Raw genomic sequence first — 15,000 nt, 5'->3', positions numbered from 1 at the left:
TTATCTTTCCTTTAACCTTCTTGGCTTTTCTCTTTCTCCAATCCTCTTTCCTTTCACTAACCTTCTTTCTCTCTTTCTAATCCTCCTCCTCCTCCTCCTCCTCCTCCTCCTCCTCCTCCTCCTCCTCCTCCTCCTCCTTCTCCTCCTCCTCCTCCTCCTCACCTGCCACACCTCATTATGCTCCTCGTGAATGGCTTGTGTTTGCAAAGATCGTATCAAGCAGCTGGACACAGGAAAGAAATTAGGACAATGGAGGCCACTACTGGGAACGACTCTCTCTCTCTCTCTCTCTCTCTCTCTCTCTCTCTCTCTCTCTCTCTCTCTCTCTCTCTCTCTCTCTCTCTCTCTCTCTCTCTCTCTCTTTATATATATAGGAAAGTGCAGATTTTTGCAAAGATATTTATAGTGTAAGGATGGTATCATGAGGATTATAAATTTTACAATCTATACTCTCTCTCTCTCTCTCTCTCTCTCTCTCTCTCTCTCTCTCTCTCTCTCTCTCTCTCTCTCTCTCTCTCTCTCTCTCTCTCTCTCTCTCTCTCTCTCAAGTTAGTGCTATACACACGGAAAATCAACATAAATGTGTATTTTTTTTCACAGTACTTTAATGTAGAGAGCTTAAAATATTTTTTGTCTAGTATTACGCATTCAGTTTCAGCCACTGTCTGGGCAAAAATATTGTGGCCTGAAATACTAGAGTACTTAAAGGGACGGTCCCTCGTATTTTAGGACGAACATGTGTTTCTAAATGGTAAAATATCAATAAGAAACAAGGTAGAGTTACTCCGTGTAGGTGTGCTGTTCTGTTCCTCTTGAGTGTTCTGTCCGTATGATTTTACGTTAATTTCATATACAAGGTGTGCCACTATTGATTTTTTCTTTTCAGTTCTACGTGCTGAAACCGTCACTATTAGGTGCTTTGTGTACAAGTGTTTAGTTCACTTCATGTGCACGATGCTCTGCTATCCATTTATTTTAATTTTCGGTGCTATATGCGAGCGTCAAATCACCCAGCGGCCGTGTATTAACATGCGGAGGTCCTTATTTTAGTGCCTCTGCAGGAGACATTAAGAGGAGCCACGCACGTCCCGAAGGAGTCGTGACTCACCTTCGATGTCACACTAACTCTTCGCCTTTAGAGGAAAGAGTGGGGACCAGGAGTAGGAGCGGGGGACGGGATGATGAGGAGGAGGAGGGAGAGGAGTAGGAGGATGAGGAGGATGCTTGGTGGCTTTGATGTGCGAAGGAACCTGATTTACACTGAGGGAAAAGGTATTGGAAGGAGAGGAGGGTTGTGTGTGGCAACGGGAATGATGGAGGGGAGGAAGGAAGGAAGGAATGAAGGAGGGAAGGGGGAGAGAGAGGGAGGGAAGGAGCAGCAAGAATGAAGAAGGGAAAGATTGGAGGGAGGAATGGAGGTGACTAAGTGGGTTCTAAGAGAGAGAGAGAGAGAGAGAGAGAGAGAGAGAGAGAGAGAGAGAGAGAGAGAGAGAGAGAGAGAGAGCGGAAACCTCGCCCTTACCGACTTTAGCTAAATGTTGGAAGGAGTCGGAGTATGTTTTCCTAAAGACTACTTTTGTGTTTAAAAAATCAAAACTTAATGGTTTGTAGGAAGGGAGTAGGGACGAGGGAAAGGGAGGGGAACAGGAGCAGCAGCAGCAGGAGGAAGAGGATACAATACGGTGGCTACGAGATCTTAAAAATCCTGAGAATTAGGAGAGAAAAAAATATACACAGCAAACTGGAAATGTGGAAGTGGCGCGAAGGGAAGAAGAGAAAGAAAAAATGATGATGTAATTGGTATCTTTGTTTGTTTGTTTGCCATGGAAGTGGATCATCAAGTGATGGAGGGAAGGGAGGACGAGGGCGAAGAGGAGAAAACGTAAAAGGGGAACGAAGGAAGAAGGGAAGGAAAGGAACGAGCGATGAGGAATAAGTAAATAGAGGAGGAGGAGGAGGAGGAGGAGGAGCAGGAACAAGATGAGCATGAAATTTATAATTCCATTTAGTTTAAGCTTGCATGAGTTTGTACAGACTTCGTGGATAATTGTAATTTAGTACAATGCATGAATAACAATTTAAAAGTCCAACGACCATCAGAGAGAGAGAGAGAGAGAGAGAGAGAGAGAGAGAGAGAGAGAGAGAGAGAGAGAGAGAGAGAGAGAGAGAGAGAGAGAGAGAGAGAGAGACTTTTGCAATTCACACACTATACGCTCATGTTTTCTGCTTAGATGATTTTTCTGCTTATTATTGTAAAATGGATAATTGTTGATGTGTGTGTGCGTGCGTGTGCCCTAGTGTGTGTGTGTGTGTGTGTGTGTGTGTGTGTGTGTGTGTGTGTGTGTGTGTGTGTGTGTGTGTATCTCGTGGTCTTTCTATTGTATCTCATTGTCTTTGTATCTTTAACCTTTACTATTTTGTTTCCGATGTCTTGTACAGTCCGCGATTCGTTTTGTTTTGTTTGTATGTATGTATGTATGTATGCATGTATGTATGTATGTATGTATGTAATATATGTATGTATGTATGTATGTATATCAATTCATCTATCTGTATATCAATCTGTATGTGTATCTGTCGATCTTTTCATTCGTCACCTCAGTGAGTTTGTTTATACCTCCATGTTAAGCTTTTCTAGTTTTTCTATGCCTGCCAATCGGTTTACGTTTCCTTTTTGAGGTTATATTGTTTTCTTTTGACATTTCTCATCCCTGACGTGTCTTTTTCCGTCCTTTCAAACTGTGGATGTGTGTGTGTGTGTGTGTGTGTGTGTGTGTGTGTGTGTGTGTGTGTGTGTGTGTGTGTGTGTGTGTGTGTGTGTGTGTGTGTGTATTTGCATCTCTCTCTCTCTCTCTCTCTCTCTCTCTCTCTCTCTCTGTCGTAATGTCTGGCGACCGTCAAGCACGAAGACAAACAGTGATCGGCCCAACACCAACAGCAGGAGAAGGCAACTTAGCGCTCCTCCGCACCTGCCTCCCCTCCCCGAGGATGTTTGCTCCCCGACTCCTCCTGCGGCGAAGATACACAAGCCAGGCGAAGGCGCTGACGGGAGGGCGAGGGAGGGAAGGGGCGGGTGTGCATAAAGAGAGTTGGGAGGAGAGAGGGAGTGGGGGGCATAGGTAAAGGAACACAGAAGATGGTGCGTAGAGCAAGGTGGTGATGAGTGTCAGAAACTGAGGAATGTTTTGGTGGTGGAAAGAAAGAAGGACTTGTTTGTAAATAGGAAGGTTTGATATATACATAGGAATATGTATACAGAGAAAAACAGATGCCAGAACACCCGGTCTTAGGGGAACGGTATAAAATAGAGCCCCTTCTTGTTCTTACCTCTGGGAAACTAACCTTCGCGAAATAATGAGAAAGACATGGAAAAAAAAAATGTAGCGAAGAATTGAATTAAAAAATAAAAGAGCGATGCTAGAGTCCGCCTAACTGCCGGCGAGCCTTTGAGAATAGAAAAGGTACTACTTTTTCACAAGCACTGAATTACTATTCATGAATATAGAAGTACGGAAGAAAGCAGGGACGCCGCGAGTGCTGGTATGAAAACCGAGGTGCGATTTGAGATGAGATTATAAGAGAAGGGAGAAAAGGGACAGGAATGACCAGAGAAGATGAGAAGAAAATAAATAATGAATGGTGGGAAATGGTGAAAGCATTAATGTGAGAAACTAGATATGGGTAGACGTGTAGGGAGGGATATATATATATATATATATATATATATATATATATATATATATATATATATATATATATATATATATATATATATATATATATATATATATATATATATATATATATATATATATATATATATATATATATATATATATATATATATATATATATATATATATATATATATATATATATATATATATATATATATATATATATATATATATATATATATATATATATATATATATATATATATATATATATATATATATATATATATATATATATATATATATATATATATATATATATATATATATATATATATATATATATATATATATATATACACACACACACACACACACACACACACACACACAGAGAGAGAGAGAGAGAGAGAGAGAGAGAGAGAGAGAGAGAGAGAGAGAGAGAGAGAGAGAGAGAGAGAGAGAGAGAGAGAGAGAGAGAGAATGTGTGTATGTGTGTGTGTGTGTGTGTGTGTGTTCGGGGGAGAGGGGGCCGGAAGAATATTGTTAAGCTAAGTATGAAGGAAGCATGTCAAGAGGACGAAATTTTCGCTTTCTCTCTCTCTCTCTCTCTCTCTCTCTCTCTCTCTCTCTCTCTCTCTCTCTCTCTCTCTCTCTCTCTCTCTCTCTCTCTCTCTCTCTCTCTCACACACACACACACACACACACACACACACACACACACACACACACACACACACACACACACACACACACACACACACACACACACACACACACACACACACACACACACACACACACACACTGGAAGTAATGTCAGGTCGTGTAACAACTGCAAAATGCACGAGCCACTTTCATGACATCGTGCCAACTTCTAAAAATTGTTGCCTCGCCACACCCTGAGAACGAGCAGGTCCCAAGCCACACCACGGCAAAAACCCTCCCAGTCCACGCCACGCCACACTATGCGCCACTTTTACCAACCACTCGATGCGCATCTAAAATCCAACATTTCAAGCCATATCCAGTCCATCCATATTTCACTCACGGGACGCATCATTTAGCCGCCTCCTGTCATGCTGAACTACATAATCTCATTGGAGACGGTGTTATTTGGCTATACATCTTTACCTCTTTTGAAACTCCTATAAAATCAAACATTTCAAGTCATACCCAGTCCAACCACATTTTATTTAAGATACAGTACATCATCTAATCTCCTCGCGTCTTGCTTAACTAGAGAACCTCACTCATTACAATAATATTTAGCTATGCATCTTCACCCTCGATACAGACTCATCTAAAACTCAACATTTCAGCATATATCCAGTCAGTCCACATTTCCTGAACGAGACACACCGTTAAGCCATCTCGTATCATGCTAAACAACAGACCTTCACTCAAGACAGTGTTATTTAGCTGTGCGTCTTCTCCTCGCTTCAAAACAACACGCCGCAGTCCCTCTCGCGGCCTCACCTGACCCAGCAGCTCTCCTTTGTCTCACGCCCCCGCGCACAGCCTTGAATGAGATCCTGCAAGAATTTTAGCACCAAGAAGGCACGAGGAGCGATTTTGTTTTGCTTCACCTGACAAGATCCTGCTTCGTTTTATCAGCGTCATTTCATCTCTCTCTCTCTCTCTCTCTCTCTCTCTCTCTCTCTCTCTCTCTCTCTCTCTCTCTCTCTCTCTCTCTCTCTCTCTCTCTCTCTCTCTCTCTCTCTCTCTCTCTCTCTCTCTCTCTCTCTCTCTCAATGCCTGTGTGTGTGTGTGCATGTGTCAGATCTATCTCCTCACTCTTTTATTATCCATACCCACAATTCTTTTCTTCCTCACTAATTTCAACCCTCCTCCTCCTCCTCCTCCTCCTCCTCCTCCTCCTCCTCCTCCTCCTCCTCCTCCTCCTCCTCCTCCTCCTCCTCCTCCTCCTCCTCTTCCTCCTCCTCCTCCTCCTTTCCCTTCCTCTCCTCTCCTCTTACCATCCTCCCTCTCTGCCTCTCCCTTGTCTGTCGATCGTTCCCACTTTTCCTTTCTCTTTCTTCTGTGCACAGTTCCCTCTCGTCCCTTTCTTCCTTTTTAATCCTTCCTTCCTACCTCTCCTCCCTCCCTCCCTCTCTCCCTCCTCGTCTTTCCTCGACCTTTGGCATGGAGGCACTAATGAATAATAATCTTTGTTGTCCCGGCAAGAGCATAACAGTGGAAGCAACTCGTCCGTCTTTTTTCCACAAAGACGTGTTGGTGGAACCTTAATGAATTCTCTTGATTCATATTTTAGGGCTTAAAATTGGAGCTTTGACGGATAGATAGGCTGAAGAGGACGCAAGAGAAACCAAGCCAGAGTTCAGGGAGAAAAATTGCGAGGGGTATTAGTAATGAGAAAAGGTCAGAGTTGTGTGTGTGTGTGTGTGTGTGTGTGTGTGTGTGTGTGTGTGTGTGTGTGTGTGTGTGTGTGTGTGTGTGTGTTACATGGTCTTTGTTTTATTGTTGTCTTGTCATGATCTTTTTTGGTCAGAGTGTTTTCGTTTGTCTTCATGTTCTCTTTACTCCTCCTCCTCCTTCTCCTCCTCTTTCTTTTTTTTTTTCAAACATTATTATTATTATTATTATTATTATTATTATTATTATTATTATTATTATTATTATTATTATTATTATCATCATCATCATCTTTTATATTTTTTTATAGTTTTAACCAAATGTTTTTCTTATATTCTTGTTGTGTGATGTTACATGTGTGACGCTGTTGTAATGCACTTGGGGAGGAACCTTTGTATTCACTATCCTGTGTCTCTTAGTTTAATATAGTTCATCACGATCAGTGTGGAATGTGGTTGTAAGAAAACACAGGATGGAACAGATTCTACTTCTCTTTTGTTTCGTCGAAGACTTTTTTCAGGGAAGACTGTTCGTTGAAATGTTAGAGAAACGATTATCCCCTGCGTTATCCTGTGTCTCCTCACCACCTCAGTTCACACATTTGTCTAACTTTGACTCCACAATCTGCTTCGTCAACTTCAACTAGTTTGGTGTTGTTTATATTTCTCATTCAGCATCGCATGAAGTTTATTGATATCCCACATCACTGTACTTGCACCCCGTAGCCTTTCCCTGTATTTCCATGCATCACTAGAAACTGCAAACTTTCCTTTCCTCCCCTGTCAAGTTCACTTCCCCGACCTCAACCTAAGACATTATCCCAACTCACTGCAGATCTCACACCATCACAGCCTCTCTCTGCCCTTCCCCTCTTGCTATATACTGTAACCTTTCCTCTTCCCCCTTCTCTCGCCCCCTTCACTTTCTCAGCCTCAACCTAAGACCTTATACATGGAACATCGTTATTATTACCCTTCCCTCTTGTTTACGAGCTGCAGTACACCTCCTCCTCCTCCTCCTTTGTTTACGAGTTGCAGTACACTCCCCCGTCCTCCTCTTCCCGTCCAGTCGTAATAGTGCCGTATAGTATTCCTCCGCGATGGGCTAGTAATTACGGTAGCATTATGTCTTCTCGCCCTGGACCAGCAGCCGTGACCTCCAGTGTATAATTATGTTTTAATGCCATCGGAAAGCAATTTGTGTCTGTGTTATATCCCTTTATTATGATGAAATGTGATCGCCGTGCCTCGTGTATCCTCCGTCGTTTAATGAAAGCTTTTCGTTCATTGCTCATTGCTGGGGATTATTGTCTTATCGGGGTCACTTTGCCTTTCTGGTTGAAGGGATATTGATTTTTTTTTCCTTTGGTTCTGATTGGGTGGTCTGTTAGTTAGTCGGTTAGAAAATGGATGACTGACTGGCTGATTGGGTGAATGGATTAGTTCTCAAGGGAGTATATTAGTTATTCGCTAATTAGTGAGTTGAGAATTAGTTTTCATCATATTTTTGAAGAAGGATTGGCAAAAGCTATTAAACTAAAAAATAAAGAAATAAGAGTCCACTTAATTGCTGTTCTTCCTAAGAATTCAATAAAAATGGTTCCACTCGGATTACTCAATATAGGTCTGGTGTCTTGATAAGCCTCTCTTGAAATAGTTTGTGTTAGTAAGGTAAAAATTTGATGAGAGAGAGAGAGAGAAAGTGAGTGAGTGCAAGCCGGATTGATTATTCCCAAGGTCGTGGAGAGAGTAATTGTGTTTCTCCTTCCTGTGACTTAGACACTTTCAGTAGAGGAGTATGAGTTTGAGAAGAGGACGGATGGAAATTTAATCTATTTTGCCTTTTCTTCCTTCTTAATCTGTGCTCGGTATTTTCTTTCGCACGTATTTCTGTTGTTTTGAAATACTCAGCTGGTTCAGTCTTCATGTTGTCCTTCTCCGTGTTGTCTTTCTCCGTGCCATACTCTTATTTCCCTTGTAACCATGTTCCTTCATCACACAAATGCATCAGTGCGTCACGACCAATACATGTATTTTTTTCTGCACATATTGAAACTTGATTTACTTCACGAAGATAGGTCAGAAATTGAAGGAGAGAGAGAGAGAGAGAGAGAGAGAGAGAGAGAGAGAGAGAGAGAGAGAGAGAGAGAGAGAGAGAGAGAGAGAGAGAGAGAGACTGACTGTGTATCGCACTTGCTTAATAAAGAAGAAAGAGATACTAAGAAAACCTCATAAATATAAAAAAAAAATAATAATAATAATTAAAAGAAAAAAAAATATGGAACTAGAGTTACTTGGAATGGAATCTAAGCACCAGGAATGACGCACGGCGGGACATCCGTGCCAGGCGACAAAGTTCATTTACTTGGATTTGAATTCTACATGCACTTCGATCTTGACCAGAAAATGCCATATTTAAGATTAAGTATTACCACAATTTCTATCACATGAAAAGAAGAGTTGTTACTTCTCAAAAATAAATCTAAGGGGAAAATATTTAACTGTCGCTCCCTGATAGAAACTGTACGAGTCATATCAGTTTCCAAAGTGTCTTCATAGTCCAGTATCAAAAGTCAAGTTATATGAAAGTTAACAATTACTTCCACAAACACTCATATAACTGAGTAAATCTGCGAATGGAAAATAACGCATGCGAAACATAATCCTATCTTGAGTATAACAGAAAGTGAATATTGTCACCGCCAAGTCCCGTCCATCTCGTTCTCAAGCTTTGTACATGTTTTGGGGTGTTCATGCTCGGAGCTCAGCTGCATGCATGGCGGATTAAAGCAAGGCAAGACAGGCACGCATTGGACAGCTGCATGGAGAGCGTCAGCCAGTGCCTTAGTTTCCACGAAATTTCATGCAGTGATTTGTGTTTGAAACATTTTTTTATTATTATTATCATCATTATTATTGTCTATATAAGCTGTTGTAAGCAGGCACAGCATGGCTATTTGAAGGTCTACGGTTTTGTTATGGAGGTTTAGATTGCATGGCAGGATTATTTTGTGGTTCCTCTTTCTGCCATGAACATTTGCCGTTTCATTATACAGTACTAGGTCCGTTTTCGTTTGTATGAATAAATTAAAAGGGCACAGTGTTGTTTCAGATTATGTTTGGCAGGTGTGGAGGTGTGCGCCTGGCTGGGGCTGGTGGGCTCTGGTGGCGACACACCATTAGGAAATCATGTTTGTCTTTCACTTTTGACGAGCTGAATCAGTTCTTTTTCGTCTCACTGACAAGCCTTCATTAATATAACAGTTTTTTGTACCGATACTGCCATTTTATTTGTTACTTTTTTTTACCTCTAGTAACTTTATTCGCTAATAGTTATAACCAGCGATACACGTAGTTCACATATTAATGAAGCATTGTTTGAGGGTAAGTCTTGTGCATAATTGTATAATAACTGGATAACTGATATGCATTACTGAGATATTATTTTGATGTCTATTATTTTCTCTACTCAGTCTCACTCCCACCCACTCCTCCTTTAAGCAGTCATCTCTTAACCATCTCTAACTTTCCCTCCCTCATCCCTCACTGCTTCCTTCAGGCCGTCACCTCTTAACCCTCCGCCTTAATTCCTTTTCTCAACTTTTGCCGCAAATCGAATCAGCCGCGTGTCACTCCGTCGGGGGCTAATTTATGAGCCACACGGGAGCGGGAGACTTTGCCAGCGCCTTCCGTTGATCTGTCACTCACCTGTGCGACGGAGTGTTAATGACGTATGGCCTCTGTGGAAGACGGAGACACAGTACTGAAGGGGTCCTAGTAGTCACTCCTCCCTCCGCGATGCAGCACAGATTTCACAGTCTTTTCTTTTCTAGTTTGTGAATGAACTGAGCAACATTAATCAAGCGACAATGAAAGGGATAGGGAACAATAGCAACGGTACTTCTCACTCGACGATCCTCCTCCCCCGCCACAGCTGTGAGTGACGGAGTAATGAGAGTGAGTAGTGAGTCACTCCGCGCCCGTGAGTGAGTGTGTGAGGAGGATGAGGGGAAGGGGGACAACACGTGCAGGTCCGCTCACTGTGTATCACTAAAAGTCGTCCCCTCACTCACGTCTGTTTGGCCACTCACGCCCATCACTCACTCTGTCTTATTCCCTTTCGTTCCGTGCCACTCCAATTCCCAGGTTTCCGACGCGATATCACATGGCGGTAGATAATTAAAAACACTTGTGTCACACTGTCCTGCCCGCGTGGGTGCGGCGAGGGGCGGAGGTGTGGGCGTTGGCTCCAATAATGAGGCAAGAAAACCAATCGCACACCCTTTAGATGCCGAGCGAGGGCGGGGTAGTGGAGCGGAACAGTAGGGGGTCGAACAGGAGCAGCGGGCGTAGGTCCTCTCTCTCCGACGGCTGCCAGACAACTGAGGTTCTCTTGTGCGTATGTCCCTCAGCAGGAGCTTCCCATCACAGCGGGTCTTGGGGATGTGCTGGCGCCGGACCTAACGAGGGCTCGCTTCACCCTCCACCTTCTCTTCCTCCTTCCCCCTCCTTGTCTCCCTCCATGTCTTCTCTCTTACTCTCCCTCCATCTCTTCCATTCACCCCCGCGTTCTCTTCTTTCTTTCCCTCCAACTCCTCCCTTCTCCTCTCCCTCCTCCCTCTCCTCCCCCTCCTCCTCGCTACGCCGCCACACCTCCGGACACATGTGACTGGTGGCGACGTAGCAATGAAATGACCCTCAAGCACCTGTCCTTTACACGAGCGGCGGGAATGCTGTGTTCCTCCAAATCTTCCCGACAAGCGAGAGTGCGAAGGAAAAGCCACACACACACACACACACACACACACACACACACACACACACACACACACACACACACACACACACACACACACACACACACACACACACACTTTTCCTCAAGGCAATTAGCTTGTGTTGGTTCTTCACTTTTTAGCAGTTTTCGACTCATGATTATCAAGAAAGGTTTGGTGAAAACTTCCGCTCAAATGCAATCCTTTGTTGTATCTTATGGACGAGTTTAGTTTATTTATTCATTTACGTATTGTTGTTACTTTCTTGCCATGTTGTACTTTAAATGTCTCTGTCACTTGTTCCTCTTTTATTTTTAATGTTTCACTTCTTTATGCGTACCGCTCTTCCTCTGTCTCCTCCGCATTTTCTCATTTAATTTTCTCTTCTACCTAAGTACCCCTTTGGTATTTCGAATCTTTTGTCGTGTATATTTTCTGTCTGTAATTTTCAAGAGATACGGGACAGAGATATTGTTGATGTTGGTAGTGGTGTGGTGTTTTCGTTCTTATTGTTACTACTACTACTACTACTACTACTACTACTACTAAATGATAATAATAATCATTGACGAGGTGACAGTGTTGTGGTGTGGAAATATTGTGACGTCGTTATTATGGTAATGTGGTGGTGGTGCTACTGCTGCTGCGGTAGTAACTTTGTTGTGGAAATGGTGTGCTCCATGGATCGCTTAAATACATGCCTTATCTTTGTAATTTCTCTCTCTCTCTCTCTCTCTCTCTCTCTCTCTCTCTCTCTCTCTCTCTCTCTCTCTCTCTCTCTCTCTCTCTCTCTCTCTCTCTCTCTCTCTCTCTCTCTCTCTCTGCAGTAATTCTCATACCTTTCACTTCCCTTCCTGTATGTCATTGACCGATGATCGATAATGGAGGCAAGGGTGACTACGAGTAATGGGGAGTAAAAGGACGAGAGTATTAAAAAAAAATAGTCGCATTCCAGGTTTGGACTTACGTTGATGGAATAAAACGGTGTGAGCTGCCGAGTGGGAGTTCATCTCGGTGATGTTCTCGTTGCTGTTGACAAATAAGTTGTGATGATATATTTTCATCTGGATTAATATATGTAATGCGCTGCTGAGTACCATTGTCATTTAATACTCTCAAGTTATATCATTGTAATTATCTCTCTTCCACGCTCGTCACTCGCTTTTTCAAAAATTGTTTAAAAATGTAAATACATGCTTTTCATTTTGTTGAACTGTTTGATTATCCGTTACTTTCACTGCACAGAGTAATATTGTATGGAGGGAAAAAAAAAGGTTCGCTGATCTCTGATGCTGTTGTGCGCCGAACGCTTTATTTCAAAAATCATTTGTCATATTTTCGTTAGAGACACTTTCCTTTTGTGCTGTGTACATGTTTATATTTTTGCTGCTTTTTTTTTTTTTATCGGACAAGAGTAAATTCTGTTTCGTCAGTATTTTTTCCACGTTAAAGTTGAATCCTTGAACCGTCTGCTTTCTGGTCTTTCCTCTTCAAAAGTTTTATAATTTTTCGCCATGACGTTTAATTTATCTCACAATAACATCCTCCTTTCGCAGTTCATCCCTTTCATTCCACTGTCCTTCATTTCCGTCATATCCTGGGCTTTTTTCTTTCCTTTGACGTTTTCTTAATTGTTACTTACCTGGTTATGAATGGCCATTTAATTAGCCAATCTTCTGCCTCTATAATATTTCTGAATCCATATGTATATTGATTTATTCTTGTAACTAATTTTGTTGTGCATTTTTTTTTTCTCATGTCACGTTTGCTAATAACAGAAAGTAGGTGAAGAATAGGCCATCCCCACCTTTTTATGTATATTTTGCTTTCTTTAATTTTGGATATTCATGGATGTGTTGCGATGAGTCTTTTTTTCATACTTATTCATTCATTTATCTATTTATTTATTTATTTTTTATTGATTGATTTCTTTATTCAGTCTTTGAATTGTAAGTGATGTAAAAGATGTAATGAATAGGATGTGTAGATAGAACAGAGGAGGATGTTATCTTTTGAAGGGGTTGGTTTAACTGTTGCTCAGTTGTAGTAATAAAAAAGAACATATCATTCCTCTCTCTCTCTCTCTCTCTCTCTCTCTCTCTCTCTCTCTCTCTCTCTCTCTCTCTCTCTCTCTCTCTCTCTCTCTCTCTCTCTCTCTCTCTCTCTCTTATGGCGGGACTGGTGGCGAAGGATACAGAGGAAGTTCCCTTAAGAATAAAAGCCGCTCACTCACTCACTCACTCACTCACTCACTCACTCACTCACTCACACGGTCACTCACCCTCAAGTGTTTTTTCTCTATTCCTGAGCGAGTAAATTGGAGTGGATGAGAGAGAGAGAGAGAGAGAGAGAGAGAGAGAGAGAGAGAGAGAGAGTATATTAGTGTCCCCAACGTCTTCTTTCAACCCCTTCACTTACTTAACAAGACCGCATTTCCTCTTCGCCCACTCCACTCGTGATCGCAGACACATCATTACTTTGTTTTCATCCCTTCCTCGAGCTGCTTCTCCCCTCCCCTTCCCCTTCCTTATCCTTCTCTTCTTGTGTATGAAGTGTCTTTACTTTCCGTCCATTTCTGAACAGTTTGAGGGTATTTGTAAGTCACGTAATAAGTTGTCTGCGTGCAAAGGGTCTTATTATTTCTCTCTCTCTCTCTCTCTCTCTCTCTCTCTCTCTCTCTCTCTCTCTCTCTCTCTCTCTCTCTCTCTCTCTCTCTCTCTCTCTCTCTCCTTTGTATAATTTTTTTCCCTCAGTATTTAAATCGATCTTCCTTTCACTCGTAATTGCCACCGTATTGTTGTTTTTTTGCCACTACTTCCTGGCGCTTTGAGGGACGATGCTGGTATATTTTTTTAGTCCAGGGATGTGTGCTGTGTACAGATACCGTGTTTTATGGTGAAGCTCTGCAGAGGGTAAAATAAGCAACAGGAGAGAACGGAAGTGCGTCATAACTTGTTGATAGAGTTTTGGCCACTCACCTCTACTTAGGACCGTATTCTGAAACGTTTCTGTGCCGTATCTACACTACATTCACTACACTACCAGTTGAAGTTATACGGGTTTCTATGGGTGTTTTATGGTATTAGTGACAGATTAACACGATCTCTACATTATTAGTAGGAGAAACGCTCTTCGGAACTCAGCTAATCATCTCTGTGGCCTTTGAAAATAGTCATGATGAGAGAGCGAAACGTTTCAGAATACAGGCCGTATAGCGAACACGTTGAACAATACTCATCTCAAGTGTACTCGTGTAAATGACAGTTTTCGGCATGCTTTATTTTTATTTTAGATTCAATGACGTGCTTTCCGTTGTTCGTATGCCAGGGAGACGAACCCCTGACCGAGAATTGTTGAGGATATGGGAAAAAAAAACCGTGGTGGCAGGAGAGATGGGATGACAGACACATCGTTTTTTGCGAAATTTGTAGTAGGGGATAAGAAGAGTAGTTAGTGATGGTGGTGGTGGTGGTGGTAGTGGTAGTAATAATAGTAGTAATAGTAGTGATAGTACGGGTAATGTTGTTGTTGTACTAGTAATAGTAATAATGATAACAGTAGTAGTGATAATAGTGATGATGATGATAACGATAACAAAAACAACAACAACAGCAGCAGCAACAACAACAACAACAACAACAACAACAACGACGACGACGATGATGATGACAATAATATTAATAACTATAACAAAACAATAACAAAATAAAATCTATTAACAAACTTTAAACAGGCTTATTTGAACGATGAGTGTGTCCGTCTGTCTGTCTGTCTGTCTGTATGTTTGATGCTGCATATGATGTAATATTTTCAGCCAACCATCCCGACAATCTGAGCGTGACAACCACAGTGGTGTGCTAAGATATCCCATAGGTATCAGAGGCTCTTTTAACATTCATTGGTAAGTCAGCATTGATGATTTGAACATAATATACGGAAATACCTTCACTGACTTGATCACGCGTCACGCTCACACTGTTCATCTTTCGCCATATTTCAGATCTCAGAACGCATGAATATATATCACCCACCCCACCTATTTTCAGGATGTACTTTGGTATATTATTAGGTCTCGTTATGTTATTATTTGTTTTTATTATAGATTATCCTACCTAGTTCTATTCTTAACTATCCTAACTTTACCTAACTCAACATACCATTGTCTAATCTAAC

The 15,000-nt window shown here is 41.7% G+C and overlaps 1 protein-coding gene across 1 annotated transcript in view; it reads right to left on the bottom strand.

Moving 5' to 3' along the window:
* Positions 1-15,000, bottom strand: part of LOC135107421 (uncharacterized) — a 110,322-nt gene that overhangs the window by 66,189 nt on the left and 29,133 nt on the right. Inside the window, exon 7 of the mRNA XM_064017269.1 lies at positions 163-223. Coding sequence (XP_063873339.1) covers positions 163-223 — 61 coding nt within the window. The remainder of the gene's footprint in view (positions 1-162; positions 224-15,000) is intronic.

The sequence above is a fragment of the Scylla paramamosain genome, chromosome 2 (genome assembly GCF_035594125.1).
Source record: "Scylla paramamosain isolate STU-SP2022 chromosome 2, ASM3559412v1, whole genome shotgun sequence".
Classification (NCBI taxonomy): domain Eukaryota; kingdom Metazoa; phylum Arthropoda; class Malacostraca; order Decapoda; family Portunidae; genus Scylla; species Scylla paramamosain.
This window is presented reverse-complemented; position numbering and strand designations above follow the sequence as displayed.